This window comes from Gekko japonicus, unplaced genomic scaffold (genome assembly GCF_001447785.1).
Source record: "Gekko japonicus isolate JY-2015 unplaced genomic scaffold, Gekko_japonicus_V1.1 scaffold1055, whole genome shotgun sequence".
NCBI lineage: Eukaryota > Metazoa > Chordata > Lepidosauria > Squamata > Gekkonidae > Gekko > Gekko japonicus.
Window position 1 is genome coordinate 218031 of NW_015169808.1, and position 18393 is coordinate 236423.

The following is an 18393-nucleotide window of genomic DNA, read 5'->3' on the forward strand; positions in this document are numbered from 1 at the left end:
ACGTGGGCGCCCAGCTCGGGCCCCCCAGCTGGCCAGCCGGCCCCTTCGACAACTCGGTGCTCCACTGCCTGCCCAGCCGGCCGCCCCTCGCCGTGCGCCCCTCCAGCGCAGGTAAGCGACCCCGGCCGGCGGGATCCCACCCCAGGACAGGGGAGGGACTGTGGGGCGGCGGGAGGCCCTTCTTCGGCGTCAGGATTAGGAGGGATCCGCCGGGAAGGCAACGCCGCCGAGCCTCTCACGCGGGTTCATTGCGGGCTGCCTGAACAGGCGTCTCAGAAGGGACCGCCGGTCCCGCGGGAGAAGGTCCTCCTAGCAGTCGGTGGGCGAGGGAGGCTCTCGAGGAGGCCGGGAAGTCCGGCTATCGGCGGCTCGGAGTCGCCAGCCAAGAATGTCAGGTCGCGGCGGTCCCTTGCGGTGGGTTTGTTTGGGGCCATAAAAGGGGCTTCGCCCAGGATTCCGCCCGGTCAGTCTCTCGGGTACCCTGCGGGACTGTGACAACTAGTGGGCGGCTGAGAATTGTGCTTTGTACACGGAAAGGTGTTACTGAGGGACTAATTGCCAGGACTAATTGGTCATAACGGACTGATTGCCAGGTTGGATGGGGGCCCCCCTCTGATTTTCCCCACCGCCCTATACTGGGCGGGATATTGCCCACCTTCCCCCTGATTTCGCTCTCCTTCCCAGTCCTTTTCTGAGTTATGGGACGCTCTTAGCTGGGCCGCTGTCAAGCCTTTTCCTACGAAGCCTTTTTCCCCCCCTTTTTTTTTGGCCAAGTCGCAGCCGACCTGTGGCCGCCGGTAGGTTTTTCAAGGCTACAGAGGTCCGGAGAGGTGGTTTGCCATTGCCTGCCTCTGCCTGGGGACCCTGGTATTTCTTGGTGGTCTCCCACTCAAATACTCACCGAGGCAGACTCTGCTGCGTTCCCCAGGGGTGACAAGAGCAGCCAGCCTGGGCTACCCGGGTCGGAGCAAACAGGCCCTTCTACTTCCCTGGGAAACTGCGCTCACCACACTGGTGTTAAGCATGATTTGTGCAGCCATCCTAAAATTATTGTTCAGTGGGATCCATGCGACTAATGTCTGCTGGGAAGGTTTTCATGGAAGAGATCGGCAGAGCACTCCTAAACAAGCGAGGAGTCCAATCACTTTCAGTGGGACTTGCTTTCTAGTAAGGGAGTTTAGGATCGCAGCCCGAAGCATTTCTCAGTGAAACCACCGGGACTCAAAAGTGGTGAAATCTTGCTGGATCTGGCCAGATTTGAATGACTGCTGGTAGGAATGGAGTACCAGAGATGACAATTTCAGATTTATTAATTCAGGTCTGTTGACAACATCAAGAGTGGCACTTCGGAAGCATGAAAGGACAAAGGCGAAGAAAGAGCTGGACTCCTATTTTGGCCTTTAGAGGATTTGTGGTCCTAGAGTGATGTTCCTTGAGATCCTTGGGAGTGGCCATTTGGAGTGTGCAGATATGGCGGGGAGGGAAAGGGTTAAATGTAGGTTCGCCACCTGGCGGGGGGGGCGGGTGTCCTTTCCCTTCAACAGAGGCTTTAATGGGAGGTTATTTACCCTTCTGTCAAGAAAAGTTTCCGCTGTCCATTTACACACATTAAGTTTCTGTTTCGAGTTCAGAACATTTTCCTCCAGGCCTGTTGCCGCCGTCTTTTCTCTCTCTCTCTCCCCCCCCCCCCCCCGACTCTCCTGCATTTAGAGGGCAGTCTCCCTCGGTGTCTGTGGGCGACTTGTAGCAGGGTTCCGTCCGGGGTGAGAAAGGGAGAGGGGCGGATAGTAGTCGGGTATGCTTTGTGACACCATCCTGTACTGAAAAGGTGTGGAAGTTTTCACCCGGCCGTCGGAGGGAGAGCTGGAATCTCCGGGTGCCTCTGGAAATGTGGGGTCACTCTCAGGCCGGCTCAGTGGTGGAGAGATCCTTCCCAGCATTCTGCCCCCTGGCATTGATACAGGACCAGGTTTCAGACAGAAGAGGCGGTCCTGGGCTTTCAGGGGGAGTTCAGCGGAGCCCTCGGAAATATGGTTTATACAAGCTGGCTTTTTCTTAGAAGACCGTGGGGACAGATCGTTTATACTAGCTAGCTGGCTTCTTAGAAGACCGTGGGGACAGATCGTGGAACTTCTGTGTCCTTAAACGATGGACAGGTATCCAAGGCTACATATCTTTGGATTCTTGGGGTTAGGATGCTTCAGACAAAACTGGGCTACAGGACTAAATGGGAATGACCCTTGAGGTGTAAATCTAAGAGTCTATTTTCCAAATTTGGTATTTACATCTAAAAATCAGACATCCAGAAACATAGGAATATTAATAATAATATTAATAACGACAACAATAATAATAATATCAAGATTTATCAAGAAAGATGCCAGAAAATAAAAAATAATAATTAAGGCTAGAGTCCTAAAAACATTTACTTGGGAATCAGTTCCATTGACTATAGTAGTTCTTACTTCTGAGTAGATGTGCAGATGCTTGCCCAGAAAATGTCTAAATTCCTTTCCTGGTGGAGAAAATTGGGATCCCCCCCCCCAAGGGCAGTTGAAAACAATCAAATAAGATGCTAATTTTTAAAATGAATTTGTCTTAAATACATGGGAGAAAGGTTTCACAGAAGTCTGTATTGCTGCTGCTGCTGCTACTATCCACCAATGTCCTTTTTAGGTAGATGGTTGAACTTCATTGCAGAACCTCCCCCCCCCCCTTTAAAATCAAATCTGAGAGGCTTATTCAGCCCTGCGCAGCCGCAACCCAACATGAAGGCAGGGCCACAAAACCTTCCTCTCTACCAGATCAAGGAGACCCACCTCCCTTCCTCGTCCAGGGAATGTCTGGGGCTTTCTCCTGAAAGGAAATTGGCTCAACACCCTGATCTTGACTGGAGAGTTAGTTTAAGTACGTCAATAGGATTTGCTGGTAGCTAATTTAGGGCGCGAAGAGTCGGACTCGACTGTGCGACTGAACAACAACAAATTTAGGGCACTGGAGGAGATTCGTTTCTGGGAGAAAATCCCTAGGCAATGCTAGTACCCCCACGGAGGCTATTAGAACTTTAATGAAAAGCAAAACTAGAAGAATAATTTGAATGGCTAATTAAAATTGGGCACCAAAACCCATTTTAAAAGGAATGTATATTAGTATGATCCTAAACAGAAGTACACTCCTGCCAACCTAGCAGTTCGAAAGCAAGAAATTGCAAGTAGATAAATAGGTACCACTTCGGTGGGAAGGTAACAGCGTTCGGTGCGCCTTGGTGTTTAGTCATGCCAGCCACATGACCACGGAAACGTCTTCGGCCGGCGCTGGCTCTTCTGCTCTGAAACAGAGATGAGCACCGCAACCCTAGAGTCGGACTCGACTGGCTTTCGAGCAAGGGAACCTTTACTTTTTTCGAGCAAGGGAACCTTTACTTTTTTCGAGCAAGGCAACCTTTACTTTTTTCGAGCAAGGGAACCTTTACCTTTTTAAACAGAATTACAACCTTGTAAACCCATGAAGGTCTATGGGTTTAGAAGGGCTTAACTCTGTTTAGAATTGTACAGTTAGTCACCAAAAAGGGATTGTAAAATATGCTTGTAAACCTTGTCAGTTACAATTTCTTTCAAGTGATGCTTTGGGGCTATATGGAAAATCCTTCATGGCCCTTTCTGACAGACCTATAAACCGCCTTCTTAGAGACAGCTTGATTTTGTGTATTTATTAAATTGTTTTTTACTCCACCTTTCTCCCCGATGGGGACTCCCAACTACGAACACCCTTCTTCTCTCCTCCATGTCGTCCTGTTTTGTCTCTTTTCCTTTCCTTTTATTTGTAAAGAGATGGATGGGAAACCCTTTCAGCAGGCAGAAGTTAACACTGTAAAAGGCACAGGAAATGTGTATAGGTGTTCAAAATGTTGTATTGCGCCTGCTGTAACCAGTGACAAAATTAATTGGAGGCTAGTCGTCCCAAAAGCAAGAAGAAAACATTTACAAATAATAATATACTCATATATTATATAGATTCAGTCGGGTAGCCGTGTTGGTCTGAAGCAGTGACAAAGTTCTGTTCAAGGTATGAGCTTTTGTGCTCAAGGCGGCTGCCTCAGGTACAGCGATCACCTGTGATGTCGTCATTGGCCTGGGCTAGGGCGACTCTGCTGGGAAGAGGGGGTGCCGAGATCGGGCCAGGGGCAACTGGAAAGACACCCTTCCAAGGGAACAGAGGAGGCCGCCTCCTGGGAAGGGGGAGGGGGGAAGGGGGTTCCCTTCCAGGAATATTGAAAGCTCCTCTCTTGGATACAACGAAGACTTGGTTTGAGTGCCGTTTCAGACCATGGATTGTGGCGTTTTGTTTAGTGGCTCCTGTTCCGTCGTTCGTATTCAGAATTCAGAGAAGGGCGGTACATAAATCGAAACTGTAAAATGGAAATAAACAAAACAAGCAACTGGGGCAAAATGAACACCACAGAACGGGATCGGGGCCTTGGGCGCCTGGCACAGGGGTCGCCCGACCACAGCCGGCGAGATAAGGCGGGCTCGCCTCTCCCCAATAATCCCTGAGCAGGCCGGGGAGGGAGGGGGGGCTTGATAGGTTGGTGCGTTTGGGAGGGACCGTCCCTTCCGTGCCAGCGGAAGGTGCCAGCAGACCCTGGCGAGGACGGGATTCGCAGCGTCTTCAAGGGCCTATTTGCGAGGGAGGGCAGCCTTTGGGGTCTGACGAGCGGCTGGTGGTGGTGGCGGCGGGTGCTGGGGAACAGTCTCAAAGGAGCAGGGCAGAAAGACACACACACCCCGCGTCCCCCAGCAGGCTGGTCTCCTCTGCAGAAGGGCTGCAGTTTGGCCGTGCTCAGTTGCAGCAGCGAGAAGTCCCTGACTGATTCCCCCCAGGGCCCCCCCCCCCCAGCGGCTTTCAGGCCATCCGCGGGGCTGCCCGCGCCTTCAGCAAGGCGGTTGGGGTGTGTGTGTGTGTGACCGGAATCGGTTTCAAGGTTCGAAGCCTAAAAGCTTTTTACTCCGTGTAAACGCTCGAGTGTCACTGGGCGGGGCCTTATGGTCTTCCTGATCCCCCCCCCCAAAAGCACAAAATAAAGGGGGGGGAGAGAAGAAACGAGCACAGGACAGGCTGGTGTCTTCTTCAACTATTAGGCACCTCATCGGCCGCTCCCGAAGGCTGCAAGCCTGTGCCCGTTTACTCGCAAGTAAGCCTAGCGAAATCCAGCGGGCTTTCCCGTCGAGTAGGTTGAAGGGTGGTTCAGGTTAATGAATGAACCGCATTCCTGGGAGCCGATTGATCACCCTTTCCAGAGCAAACAGCCCCGCTTCTCAGGCGCCTTTTTACAACGACGTGTTTTCAAGGTGAATTTCCAGAGCAGCCCACTAAATCTGGGTGGGAGAAATACTTCTTCTTCTTCTTCTTTCTGCAATTCGGGCAAATCTCCCCGGCCGAATTAATATAACAACCTGTCATGATTCATGTAAGGGCGTTTTGTTAGCAACCGAGGGCCTTTCAGCCCCTCTCAGCGGATCACAAAAGGGCGTCCCTGAACCCCCCCCCCCCCAACCGTGGGAACACGCCCGGCGGCTCTTCCCGTTTGCTTCTGCTTTCCTCTGGCACGCCAGGGAGATTTCGGGGTGCCGCGACCAGAGGAGACCGCTGTTGCCTCCTGGGCGCCAGGACAAATGCCCGCCCCCCCCCCCGGCCCTTCCCTCCTTCTGCCCTTCTGATTTAGGGGATCGGGATCGGTGAGATTTATGATGATGTGATTTATTCCGGCGGTTCCGCTCCAGGCCGCACATGGTGGGCGATCTGAAAAGCGGCCCTTTCCCCCGGTACTGCGATCCCGCAACGCTGGTCCCTCCAGTCCTCCTCAGCATCGACCTTGGGAGGAAGTCCCTCTAGTTTAACCCCGACTGCGAGAGTTCAGCAGTTTAGGCTCTGGGCGCGAGGCGCAGCAGGCCCCCGGCTATCGCCAGTCTGGACGGCACGAAACTGACCCGGTGGCTTCTTGTTACGAGAACGAGGACATGTACACAAAAGTCCGTGCAGTGCTCTGACTCCAGCCATTCCTGCCGTGGAGACTCGGAAGGAACCTTCGGCTGTTGCCGATCAGTTCTGCCCGCAGAGTGAAGCGGGTTCTGTAGCTGGCAGAAGAGCGCGGGCATCTGCAGGCGGTTCCTGCAACTCCCAGTTGCAACTGAGCAACGAAGGGGGGGGGGCTGAGATAAACCGCGGCCGTCTCTCAGCCGGAGTTCCCATCCCGTCCGCGGCACAGGATAGTGACGGGGGCCACCTAATAGATTGGCGGTGAAGGTCTTGTGGGCTCTTGGACAGAGTGCCGTGCGTAAGCCGCTCGGAGTTGTTGTTTATCGCGGTCGAGTCACAGCGGACTCAGGGCGGCCCCGCAGGGCTTTCAAGGCAAGGGGGGTTCGGCGGTCAGTGGTGGCTGGCCATCGCCTGCCTCCGCCGTCTGGCCAGGTCTGACTAGCCTGCTTGAGAGTAGGGAGGGGGGAACCGAATGGCCCCCGGTGTTCCCCTCCACTTGCGAAAGGGGGGACCGCTTCAGAGGTAGCCTCTAGAAGGCCGCGAAAGCATCCCCAGGTGGCAGTCAGAACAACTGTTCAGGGACTGGGGGGAAAGGATCCCAGCCATTTTGTGGAATTGAAACTTACTAAAACAGTTTTAGTAGACAGGAGGGCCTGGTATGATGTGGTCCATGGGGTCCCGAAGAGTCGGACTCGACTGTGCGACTGAACAACAACAACAAAATCGTTTTATATGAGACCCTGAGGTCCTGGGCATGCTAATTATCACTGTATTTAGGAAGAATCTCTTTAAGAAGAAGAGATTGGATTTATACCCCGCCCTTCACTACCCAAAGGAGTCTCATAGTTAGTATTTAAAATATTTATTTTTATTCATTTAGGTTATTTGTAAAAGTTGTTGTTCTGCTAACCAATTAACACGGCTGCCCCTTTGGAACCTGTCATTAATAAACATCTGTACTTGGGGCTGGTGGGGGGGGAATAAAGTGGAACTCAGCCTGGTCCACTTCTGATGTTGCCGGTCACAACTGGTGGGCTCCAGACGGGGAAGCAGAGCTTCATTAAAAGACGTATCCGCCCCGTTCACCCCAACGCGCACACTGGGATGCTCTTGGATGACGTGCCCAGAAAGCTGCTTTGCCGCACTGGCTGGATCCAGGGGACCTTGCAGATGCGTGTCGGTTTCTGTCAGGCTTCTTACATTTGTTCCACTCTTTTTTTTCTGGTGAAAATACTAATTTGTATAGAAGGATAGCTTCACAACAAAATACACGGTTTTCTAAATTGTTCTCCTTGTTAATGTCCTAATTGGGTATATATTTTCCTGCAAGAAAACTGATAATTGGGTAGAAAAGAAACTGGAACAATTTTGCCAGGGCAGCAGTCTGAAAAAAAAGCAGATTGAAATAGTTTGCTATTCCTGACTTTCAGGTACAGTTGTTTTTGCCTGCATTTCTGTGCTATTGGCATCAATGACACTTGCTGCCCTATACGCGTCTTTGGATTGGGATGGCACTTTAACGAGTTTTATGCAGCCTATTAAGCAAAGCAGCACTTTGCAGCAAAGCACAATGTTGAATTTTAATTATTGGTCTGTTTTAGGGACGTTGGTATCCAGTGCATAAAACCATAAATGCAGTCAGTTCACAAAATGGATCATTATGAATTAATGGTCTTGGCACTAATTTGTAGCCAACAGATAACTGTCTCCTGAAAACCAGAAGTCTCCTTTACCTTTTAAGAAGACATGCATGCATATTAATTTTTTTAAGGGGGGGATCCCGCCACACATAAACACGAGGATTTAGTCCTCCAAATTTAATGGATAAACTGCTTTTTTGTTCTCTAAAATAAAATACAGGAGAAAGAGTCCTGCCTTTCCCCTGTAACGTATTCCAAAGAACACCTTTGTTTGCTGCTCCTAATGGAAGGGCTCCTACCCCTGGCCTCTAGTTTCCCTTTAGCTCCAACCCAAGGCGCCTTCGCCCGAAGGAAGAGAAGTCGAAGGCCGGCTCGTTAGGCTGGGGGAGAGGGCCCTCCTCGACACCTCCCTGGGAGGGAGCCTCGCTTTGAACGGAGAAGGTTGTCGCACTGAAACGGGAAGCTCGCCAGCGGGCGACCTGGCTGGGAGGATCCACATGATTCGGCCACCAGAAGCTCCAGGCCCAGGGCCGGATTTAGACTTGCTGAGGCCCTAAGCTATACAAAACCCAGAGGCCCCCTACTGTTTTAAATCACATCAGCTGGTCTCAGAAAAATTTAAAATATATACGCCTTTTTAATATTTGAAATCATTTTTTATATTGTGTTTTTATTCGAGGCCCCAGCAGATTGCGAGGTCCTAAGCTGTAGCTTATTTAGCTTATGTGTAAATCCGGCACTGTCCAGGCCTGACGAGATTTTTCCCGTGGCGGTGGTCTACCTGGGGGAGGAGCCCTGGCGACGTCAGCCAGGCAGAGCCACACCCCCCCCTGTATAGGGGGCAGTGGCAGAGCCCGGCCCGGGAGCAGCCACAGTTCCCTGCCCCCACGAGCCCTTCTCCTGTAGCGCAGCAGGGCGGGGGTCTCGCAAGGGAGGCGGCGGGGAGAGGACTGGAGGCAGCCTGTTGTCCCCAGGCCGGCGGCTGGGCGTTTGGCTCCGCGTAGCAGCGGGGGAGCGAGCCGCGCCGTCGGCCTGCCGCGTCCCTGGGCCCCGCTGGCCCCGGCCCCAGACGGCTCGAAGGCAGGGGCTGGCGCCTTCCGCTCCTGGCAAGGGGCTCTGGTGGGACTGGGAGGCGGGGCGCCCCGGCGTTTGCGCTTGACAGTTCCGAGGAGGGGCCCGCCCTGCTGCGCTTCCCGCTCGGCCCACGCAGGTTGCCCCGCCAGGGGGGGTCCGTGGGAGGGAGGGACTCCCCAGCAGGCAAGCGCCGGAGCGCAGCCTCGCCTCCCCCCCCCCAGCAGTTCCCCCCACTTCCCAGGCCGGCGGGGACCTACAGAACCACGAAACTCGACGGGAGGTGGATTTTGACGCGGGAATCGATGCTCAGAGACTCGACGGGTCCTTTGCGGTGACCTCTTGGGTGAAAGTGAAAGGAAATGGTGGCCAGTGTGGTGGGGAGAGCGATCCTACGCAGCGCCATCGCCCTTCTACGGGGAGTCACACCCTTCTCAAGCTTCTGCTTCGGGGGGCTCTCTCTGGTCGCTTCTGTCCGCCTGGGTGGACTTGGAGTGAGCGGAGCTCGGTCGTAAAGCGCGGCTGTGACTCCAAGTGGACACGTCTGTCATTCATTGGACTTTGCTATCAGACCGTTGAATTATTTGGCAATAACGCTGCAAGGCCGGCTCCAGTTGACTCATAGTGCTGTTCTTGCTCACGAGGAAGTCCCAGCGACTTCCATGGGGTTCCAAGCCTTGAGCCAACCTTCCCCCTTAGAGAGCGTGGAGTCTTGTTTGGTCTTGCTGGAAGGGGCCAAGCTGGAGAACTTCTCTGCGCGTTTGGGTACCTTATTAAACAGTCCGATTGACTTTGGCTCACGGCTGCAACCTTTTGCACCTCCAGTTCAAAAGGCCTTCTTTGGGGAAATCAGACCCATCGGTTGCAGCCGCCCGTGCTTAAGTACACCGGTCCGGAAATGTCCCACTGAGATCAATCCAGCAGGAGGAATGCAGAGTTGGCCCCAAATTTGCAACCCTACGTTCCCGTGGGATTCAGGATAACCCCGAAACAGACACCCACCTCTCAGGCGTCCTTACTCGAATATAGACTCCGCGCGTTCAGTGGGACAATTCCCGATTGTCATGTGCACATTGGGACTCCTTCGGGCGCAAACGTGCAGGGCGTCGGAACTGATCTCATTACAGTCATCTGCCGAGAAAAATCTGAGCGCTGCAGCTTGAGGGACTGGAGTCTCCAAAGCCCGGAGAAACGTTTTGCCTTCCATAAACCGGCGCAATCTCCGCCGGCAGCCAGCTGTTCCATTAATCAGTCGTAGCGTCGCTGTCTTAACTATCTGCTTGCTGCGTATTGTTAGCTGGATTTCGAACCGAGGCGCACGTCCCTTACTTCCCGCCATAAAGACCGCGGCAGAAGTTGTTTTTAAAAACCTCGCGCCGAATTGCATCCCAGCGGTTGCCTGGCTTAATATGCCCGCCCTTATTCGAAAGAAAGCCCCTTGGAGATCAGTGGGGCCCACAGCTTATATTTTGTCTGAGCGGCGCATCTAAATGAACGATCTTCGGATGGGGGTGCGGCGGGGAGAAGGAAGAGGGGAGCGGGAAGAATCGCGCTTTTCGAAAGCAAAGGAGTGGAGGGGCTTTTTAGTAGCTTTTCTTCATCGGGCAGAAACCGGGTTTATACAGCGGCAACAAGCGTTAATGAAAAGCGTCTCTTTCAGTAGTTCAGCAAAAGTCATGGAAAGAGGCAGAAAAACTCCCAGTCCTCTCCTCCCTTACAGCTGATACAGAGTAAATTGAAAACTATGGTGGGACAAGATAGAAAAGGTTGAGAGGGAGCCTGGGGGAGAGAGAGAGAGGAGGGGGTGCCTCTTTTTGCTTAGGACTGCTTAGGAAGAAGTTCCCCTTCTGTCAAATTGTCAAGTCGGTCTGACCTCGGCCCCCCCCCCCCCAAAAGGATGGACTATCTTCACGTGCTCAGCATCTTGTCCCTGAAAGCATGAACTTGGAATTTTGACAAACAAATGAAGTTCAGTTGAGATGATGATGATGATGATGATGATGATGATGATAAAATGTGTGGGTTTAAGCTAGGTCTTGCCTGAACAGATTTAACATCAGATTGTTGGTTCTTACATTTAAGTAGAGAAATAGGGTGTCATTTTTGAACCACAATAGAGGAAGATAATATTAAGATTGTGAAACAATTTGAGGTTTAAGTAGATTGCCCGGAATGGGGAACAGAAGTCAATCATATTCCAGGAAACCGGTTGGGGACCTCTTGAACTGAAACCGATTCAGTGGTTTTAGGAGCTAATAATCCAACTAGCCACATTTACTGAGAAAGATAGCCTACTGAGTTATGAGGACTGTGCAGAGAACTGGATCCTACCCGGCAACAAATTTCATTGTGTTCAGTGGGGCTTACTTCCAATTAAATAAGGCAAAGCCTCCAGCATCTCTAACTGGGCACAGGGTGGATCTTAGCCTGCAATCCTATGCAGATTTACCTGGGAGCAGGTCCTATTGAACTCGGTGTCTCTTACTTCCGATTCCAGGTAGATAGGCTGGGGCTGCACTGTCTTGACTGGGAATAAATCCTCCTTGAAAACAGTTGTCTTGGTTTCCAAGCAGATGTTTAAGCTGCGGTGATGATCAATGGGATTTACATGCTAGCTGTGTTAGAGTAGAGGGCCTTCTGTGTGAGGCTGATCATGAGACTGGGGCTGGCCAATTTTCTTTGGGGAAGGGAAAGAACCAGGGGAGGGGGCAGAAAGACAACTCAAGAGACCTCAAAAGGAGTTGTTCCCCACTTGACTTCCACGCTAACCCGAGCCTTCTGCCCTCCTCCATTGCAGACCTCCTGGACGATCTGTCCGAGAGCCGGGAATGTGTCAATTGCGGCTCCATCCAGACCCCCTTGTGGAGACGGGATGGCACTGGAAACTATTTATGCAATGCCTGTGGACTGTATACCAAGATGAATGGCCTCAGCAGACCCCTCATCAAGCCCCAGAAGAGAGTGGTGAGTGGCTGGGGGAGGGAATATGTGGGTCTTACCTCTGCCCTGCCATCTTTATCCAAGAACCCATCCATCTTTTGCAACTATGTTTTAAAACTGTGTTGTCTAATACACGCTTTTAAGATCCCATGGAGGGTCAGTCAGTGGTTCACCGTGTTCCATTGAAATAAGGGGGAATGAATCTGGATAAATTTTATTGATTTGATTTGATTTATATCCCGCCTTCCCCCGCAAGGGGGCTCAGGGCAGTTCACAACATATAAATATAACAAAAGATTAAAACATAATACAATAAAAATTAAAATTTGGCTCTATGCACAGATCGGGAGATGGCAATAATCCAGTTTAATTACTTTCAGATGTCCTGGTTTTTGCAAGTGGACAAATTCCCACCAATTCATACATAAAAGTGCCTGTGGATAGCATGGTAAATAGAATGGGTGGGTAGGGGCTGGGCCGGTCTTATGGTGTCCACCACCTCAGCCAAACACACACAGACTGGAAGTGCATCTGAATAACTTTATTTTAGGTGGATCAGTCCATTGGGCTTACTTTCAAGTAAGTGTGCATTTAATGGCTGCATAGGAGTCTCATTGGTTTCATGTCCTCCCGTCCGCATTCGAATAAATGAAAAATGAAGGCTCTTACCTTTAGCTAGGTCATACTTTTCAGTATGTATGATTGCCAGGAAGGAGAACGTTTTTCAAAGGAAATAAGTGCATCACTTTAATTCTACTGATTGCTATGAAAAGTCTGACAGTTAACTCCTAGAAAGAGGCACTAGCATTGAGTCATGGATAATTAAGACATCTTACAAAACGTGGAGAGTAGCCAGTTGATTTGGGAAAGGAATTAAGTAGTCTCTGGGAATACTCTTAAAGTTTTGGACTTGTTTTTACTGTACAGTGGCTCTTGCCCTATAGATACAAGTCACAAAACATCTCATTATTTGTTAAATAAAACAATTATTCAATAAATTTAAAAGTGCTTATTTATCTACTTATATTCTGCACAATATAGTGCTTGAGGCAGTTTACAACATCTGTTTAAAAGAATTAATCCATAAAATATAACAAACAAGTAACTGAAAATTCAGATAAGTAACAGCCACAAAGAAGCTGCTAGAGCTTAAGCACAGAAAGCCAACAATAAGCATGAAATATCACCCTAAAAGCAATATAATAACTGTAAAGATTTTTAAAAACTATAAGAAGATTACAAAATGGAATAAAATACAGGCAGAAGGATTAAAATGGAACAAAAACAGTCAGGAAATGCAGACAAGACTGTATGAAGTGAGTAAAGGGACAAATATCTCAGTAAAAGAATTACTAGTAAAATCAGATGAAGGGACAGACTAACAAAGCACTAGGCAATACAAATCTCTGCCTGGCACTTAAAAGGTGATAAATTTTATGCCAGAATTTCTTCAGGAATATAGAGTGCCAAGGATATTTTATCATCTAATCTCTGAATGCTTCTCTTGATGAATATTTGCTCATTTTCCATGTTACACCCCAAACCACAAGCCTGGTTTTGGACCTTATTCCTATCTTTCCTGAACTCTCTTTAAAAATGACAGTATGAATTATATGTTTGAGGATAGCCAACAAAACAAAATATTCAGACTGGCACCAAGCAGACCAATGTGATGATTAAAACAGAAAGGCTGGTGCACACTTTTGGGGGAGTGAGTGATGTAATGAAGGACTCGGTGGACCATTTATGAATCATTGGAATTGGACAAATATACTAATCAATGTAGAACATGCGTTTTTGCAATATATTTAACAGGCTATGGCAATGTATATATTGGTTTTGTTATCAGTTTGTAAATGTGAAGTTTATTATAATAATAAAAAAGAACTCTTTGTATTAGGTGACACCACCACAAATCTTAAACTCATTAGTCAGGATTCAAAGAGCTGTGAAACTGGTTCTGCAAGATGGGAAGCTTTAGACCTCTCAGACAGCAGCTCCCAACGCTACATGGGGGGGAAACTATGGAAAATGATGGGTGTTTCAAAAGAAGGGGAGTCAGCCATTCAGGGAAAAAGACAGTGCATAGAAGTGCGTTTTTAATGTTCCATGGAAAGTTTCCCAAGTGGGTACATTTCCGCTGCCTGAGCCACTGTGTCACTTTGGATCCAGGCTAGTATGGTTAGGATTGGTTTGAAACTAAAAGACAGTTGAGTCTGTGATCCAAAGTACACCAATCTGGAAACAAATTGTACCCGCATCTTTGGTATCTAATGAAGTGACTTTCGACTCATGAAAGTATATGCCCTGGAAAATGTTGTTGGCTTTTGAGTTGCTACTGGACTCGAATGTTGTTCTACTTCTGCAGACTAACAAAGCTGCCCAACTGAAACAATTTGGAAACAGATGCTACTGAAACTGGTGGTTGTAAATGACTCTCATTTTGGTTTCTCATGTAACGTTGAGGGTAGGGAGAGGCCTGCCTGTAGTTTGGTACAGACAATTGTGGTTGGTTTCCAGTGAAAGGACATGACTGTGGTTATGTTGACAAACATTATTTCCAAGATCATAAGGACTATAGACATGCCCCTTTTAATGAAAATACAGTTGAGAATCTCACTATTTTCAAATGTGCCTTGAGATTTTAGGGCCGGATTTTTCAGGAATTCAAAGCATGTCAGTGTGCAGTAAGTTTAGAAACTACCAGTTCCCTAGAATGAAGCAATTCGTGAAAAATAGCTCAGACATTCCTGACTATTTCTGTTCTGGGACAATTTAAATTCATCTACCCAGGAAGCAAGTAATTGCAAGTACTGCAATTCTTTGTTCAGGGACTAAAGCAAAGAAAAAGATTAAGCAATGATTTGTAAAAAGCCACGTATACCACAGTGATGCGCTTGCACAATTACCATTTGTGTTCCCAAAGGAGAACTTCCTAAAGAAAGTGTGTCCCATATTACTTTTCAGTAGGGCCAGGATAAATTCTACTACTGTCTTTTATCATTAGCAACATGCTGTTAGAGAACGGCAGTTTAAAAATAAAATAAAATTAATGTGGACCTATGCAAAAATTCAGCAACGAGGAGGTAGGATGACCTGCGAGAAGGCAGAAAGGACTTTCTTGTCTTTTACCTCCTCCCCTTGACTGATTCTTTGCATGGATGGAGACACAAAGAATGAGGAAAAATAATTTTTGAAAAGTTTGTTCACTCCTCCAAAGGCTTACCTTTTTCTGTCCCAGAGGTGAAATTTGGGGGACTTGAGCTCAGAGAAGGCCTCTTTCACTTTTCAGCCTCATTGTCACTCAATACAGCTGTCAAGAGGACTGATTTGCAGTTCTATGTGCTGGGTTGTAAAATTAACTGGCCCATCCTTGTGTACAGCTAAATGCTCTTCATGCACTGCTCTTCAGTCTCCATAGATATTCCCACTCTGCTGGCTGAGAGATGTGTGCAAGGTAAACACATGGACAGAGTTTTATCCCCCCTCTGGAAAGACAGAGGGAAGACGTGGAATCATTTTGATGCCTGTTTTTTTTTTTTTGAAAGGGGGATTTATTTATTTAAAATGTCCCCCCCCCCCATTTTCCCCTGAAGGGTTCCAAGACAAAGACTAAAATGAATCACTCTAAAGCACCAACTTTATTCTACAATAAAAGCACACTGACTGTAATGGATCAGTACTTCTATAGGGCTTTCTCCTTTCTTAGGATCCTAGTGTCTGTATGCTGGCACTCTGCTTTGCTGTTGTATGTCTTTATAATATTCTGCATATTTATCTCTTTATGAAACCCATGGCTCACCTTTCCAATGAAAACCATTCCCAGTGAGATGTGCTTTTTTCTTTGCCATCAAGTCACAGCTGACTTATGGTGATCCTACAGGGTTTTCAAGGCAAAAGATGTCCAAAGGTGGTTTGCTGTCACCTGCCTCCACATCACAACCCTGGCATTCCTTCGTGGTCTCCCATCTACATACTAGCCAGGGTAAACCCTGCTTCGTTTCTGAGATCTGATGAGATTCGGCTAGCCTGGGCTATCCAGGTCAGGGTGGAACATGCACAGTTAGGGTTGCCATTCCCCAGGTCTGGGTGGGGAATCCCCTGGTTTTGGGGGCTTCTGCCCATTGCCAGCCACCCACAAATAGCAATGTCCCTGTGCTACGTCCCCAATGCATAGCGACATTCTGGTTTTCGGGCAAAACTTGATGGTTTGACCTTGATTTTACCATAGATTTTTGTCCAAAAACCAGTGTCACCCCCAACCTCACTAACATGATGACGGGTGATGTCAGCACATCAGGGACACTAGCAAGATGAAGGGACCTGGCAACCCTTATGCACAGTAAGCCTAAATCAGCTAAGAAAAACCCAATTGTAAAGAGCCTTACCACAGCAGCACAACACACACACCCCAGAAATACAGAAACAGCAACATAAATGTAACCAACCAATCAACTGATTTCCCCCCACCCCAATAAATGATTTGGGGATCAGAGGGCTGCACATACAGTCTACAGCCAAACTGATAGAAATGTGGCAAAAAACCCCTGTATTTCAGGCTTCTTTGAACTTGCCATCTCCAGCTGCGATATAATTAATTCTTATTTTATAAAATCATTCACTCTTCATTTAATCTCATTTTATGTATGAAGTAAATACATTTTAATTTATCTTGGCTGTGTCGTCTTCACTAGTCTGTTCAAGGACAAGCACACAAACAAATCTCTCAAGGTAGTCAATGCATTTTTTAGATTCACACTGACCTCATCGGGACAACGACACGCCCTTAATCCAAAGAGCTTCCCAAAGTTAATCACTGTTAGGGTTTTGCAATTGGCCATCTACCGGATTTCATTTAATATGGTGTGATCTCATCGTGTGTGCTGAGTGCTGTCAAGTCGTTTCTGATTTATGGTGACCCTATGAAATGAATGACCTCCAAAATGTCCTCTCATTAACAACCTTGCTCAGGTCTTGCAAACTGAGGGGCGGGGCTTCCTTGGTTGAATTGAGTCAATCCACCTCATGATGGATCTTCCTCTTTTCCTGCTGCCTTCCGCTTTTCCTAGCATTGTTGTCTTTTCCAGTGACTCTTGCCTTCTCATAATTGTGATCAAGACACAATAGCCTCAGTTTAGTCATTTTAGCTTCCACGGAAAGTTCAGGCTTGATTCAATCTAGAACCCATCTATTTGTGGAATAAAGGCCCCGGTCACACGGAAGGTTTTGGCCCGGGAGAGGGACGGATCGGGGGCGCAGCAAACGGGCGTGATCTCACCGCAACATCTGGGAATCGGTGCGCACCCATTCCCGATCCGTCCCTTCAGTCCTAAAGAGCGCACCAAAAAAGAACCTGCAAAAGAGCAGGACTTACCTGAAGCACCGCAGCAAGTGTGGCCGTGGGATCGCCGGCGCAGCGCACATATGCACAGTTCGGCTGCCTCGCTCTCCCTCCAGTGGCTTCCCCCCCCCCATCTGATCATGCCGGGGAGGAACTGCGCTGCGGCTCAGGGGATCTATGTGATCCCGCCGCCTCGTGTTTCTTTTGGTGCGGCTTTTAAAAGCTGCACTTTGGCCGTACTTCCCCCCCCCCGTGTGGCAGGGGCCCATATTAGTCAGTTGCTCTCCCCCAGGTCTCTCCCTCTCCCCCACCTTTCTGCTTATCTAGTAGAGATTGCAAGAAAATCTGACTTCTTATAGAAGCAAATTATTTTATGCTGTATCATAACAATGCCTCTGTATATTCTAAATAAGCAGATGGAATATATTATTTCATACATAAGTCATAAAAGAAAGCAAACATGGGCATGATGTGCATAGTGTTCATAGTAGTGAATGGTATGTATTTCCATGCTTTCCCGCTATAGAAATAATTTGTACTTTTAACTGATCATTTTCCAACATTAAATCCAAAATTTAAGAACTCATTTTTTTAATCTACGTGTAGCAAAGAGGTATAACGTATGATGTAGCCACATTCTTATGATATCTTCAATGTAAGAAGCAACAATAAAAAAAATGATCAGCAGAAATCTTGCTGAGCAATTTTTAAAATGTTTCTCAGCTGTTTGAGTCTGTTGTAGTCAAAACAAGTCTTGTGGTCAAACACATTTTCACTCATCCATGAGGTTTCATGAACAAGAGCTCCCCCACCCCTTTTTTATACGCATTTGGAAATGCATATAATTCAGGGCCAAAACCAAAGTATCAGGTAGATATCTACTGCTTTACATGGACCAGTTAAAATTGTTTGAAAGGAAACACAAAAAAAGCTAGTCACTAATGCATTTGTTTAATTTAATTTAATTTAATGGTCTTCCTTTAGAAATACAGACAAACATAATATGAGCAAAAGTTAGTGAACATCAAGTAAATTCAAAGGAAATTTAGTTGTGAACTATTTTACAACTAGCAAGCAGTCGCTTGTGCTCATTCTTAAGCATTTTTTGTTTTACATTATTTGTTTGTGTTGAATATTTACAATTTTATTTTACATATATGTAGTCTGAACTTTAATGTGCCAATAGTATTGTCAGCTCCAAATATTAACAAATAATGAATGAATCTGCAGGAAAAAAATTAAATTAAACACTGGTCAGTTTTCTACAGAGCCATTTGAATATTTAGCACTCATTACAAGCAATATTCCCAGAAATCCCCCCCCCTCACTGAGTGGAGCAGTTCATATCCCGAGTAGAATATAACT

The 18393-nt window shown here is 47.9% G+C and overlaps 1 protein-coding gene across 1 annotated transcript in view; it reads left to right on the forward strand.

Moving 5' to 3' along the window:
* The window catches only part of GATA6 (GATA binding protein 6), a 40006-nt gene that overhangs the window by 667 nt on the left and 20946 nt on the right, over positions 1 to 18393 (forward strand). The window contains exons 2-3 of the mRNA XM_015417140.1: positions 29 to 111; positions 11545 to 11711. Coding sequence (XP_015272626.1) covers positions 29 to 111; positions 11545 to 11711 — 250 coding nt within the window. The remainder of the gene's footprint in view (positions 1 to 28; positions 112 to 11544; positions 11712 to 18393) is intronic.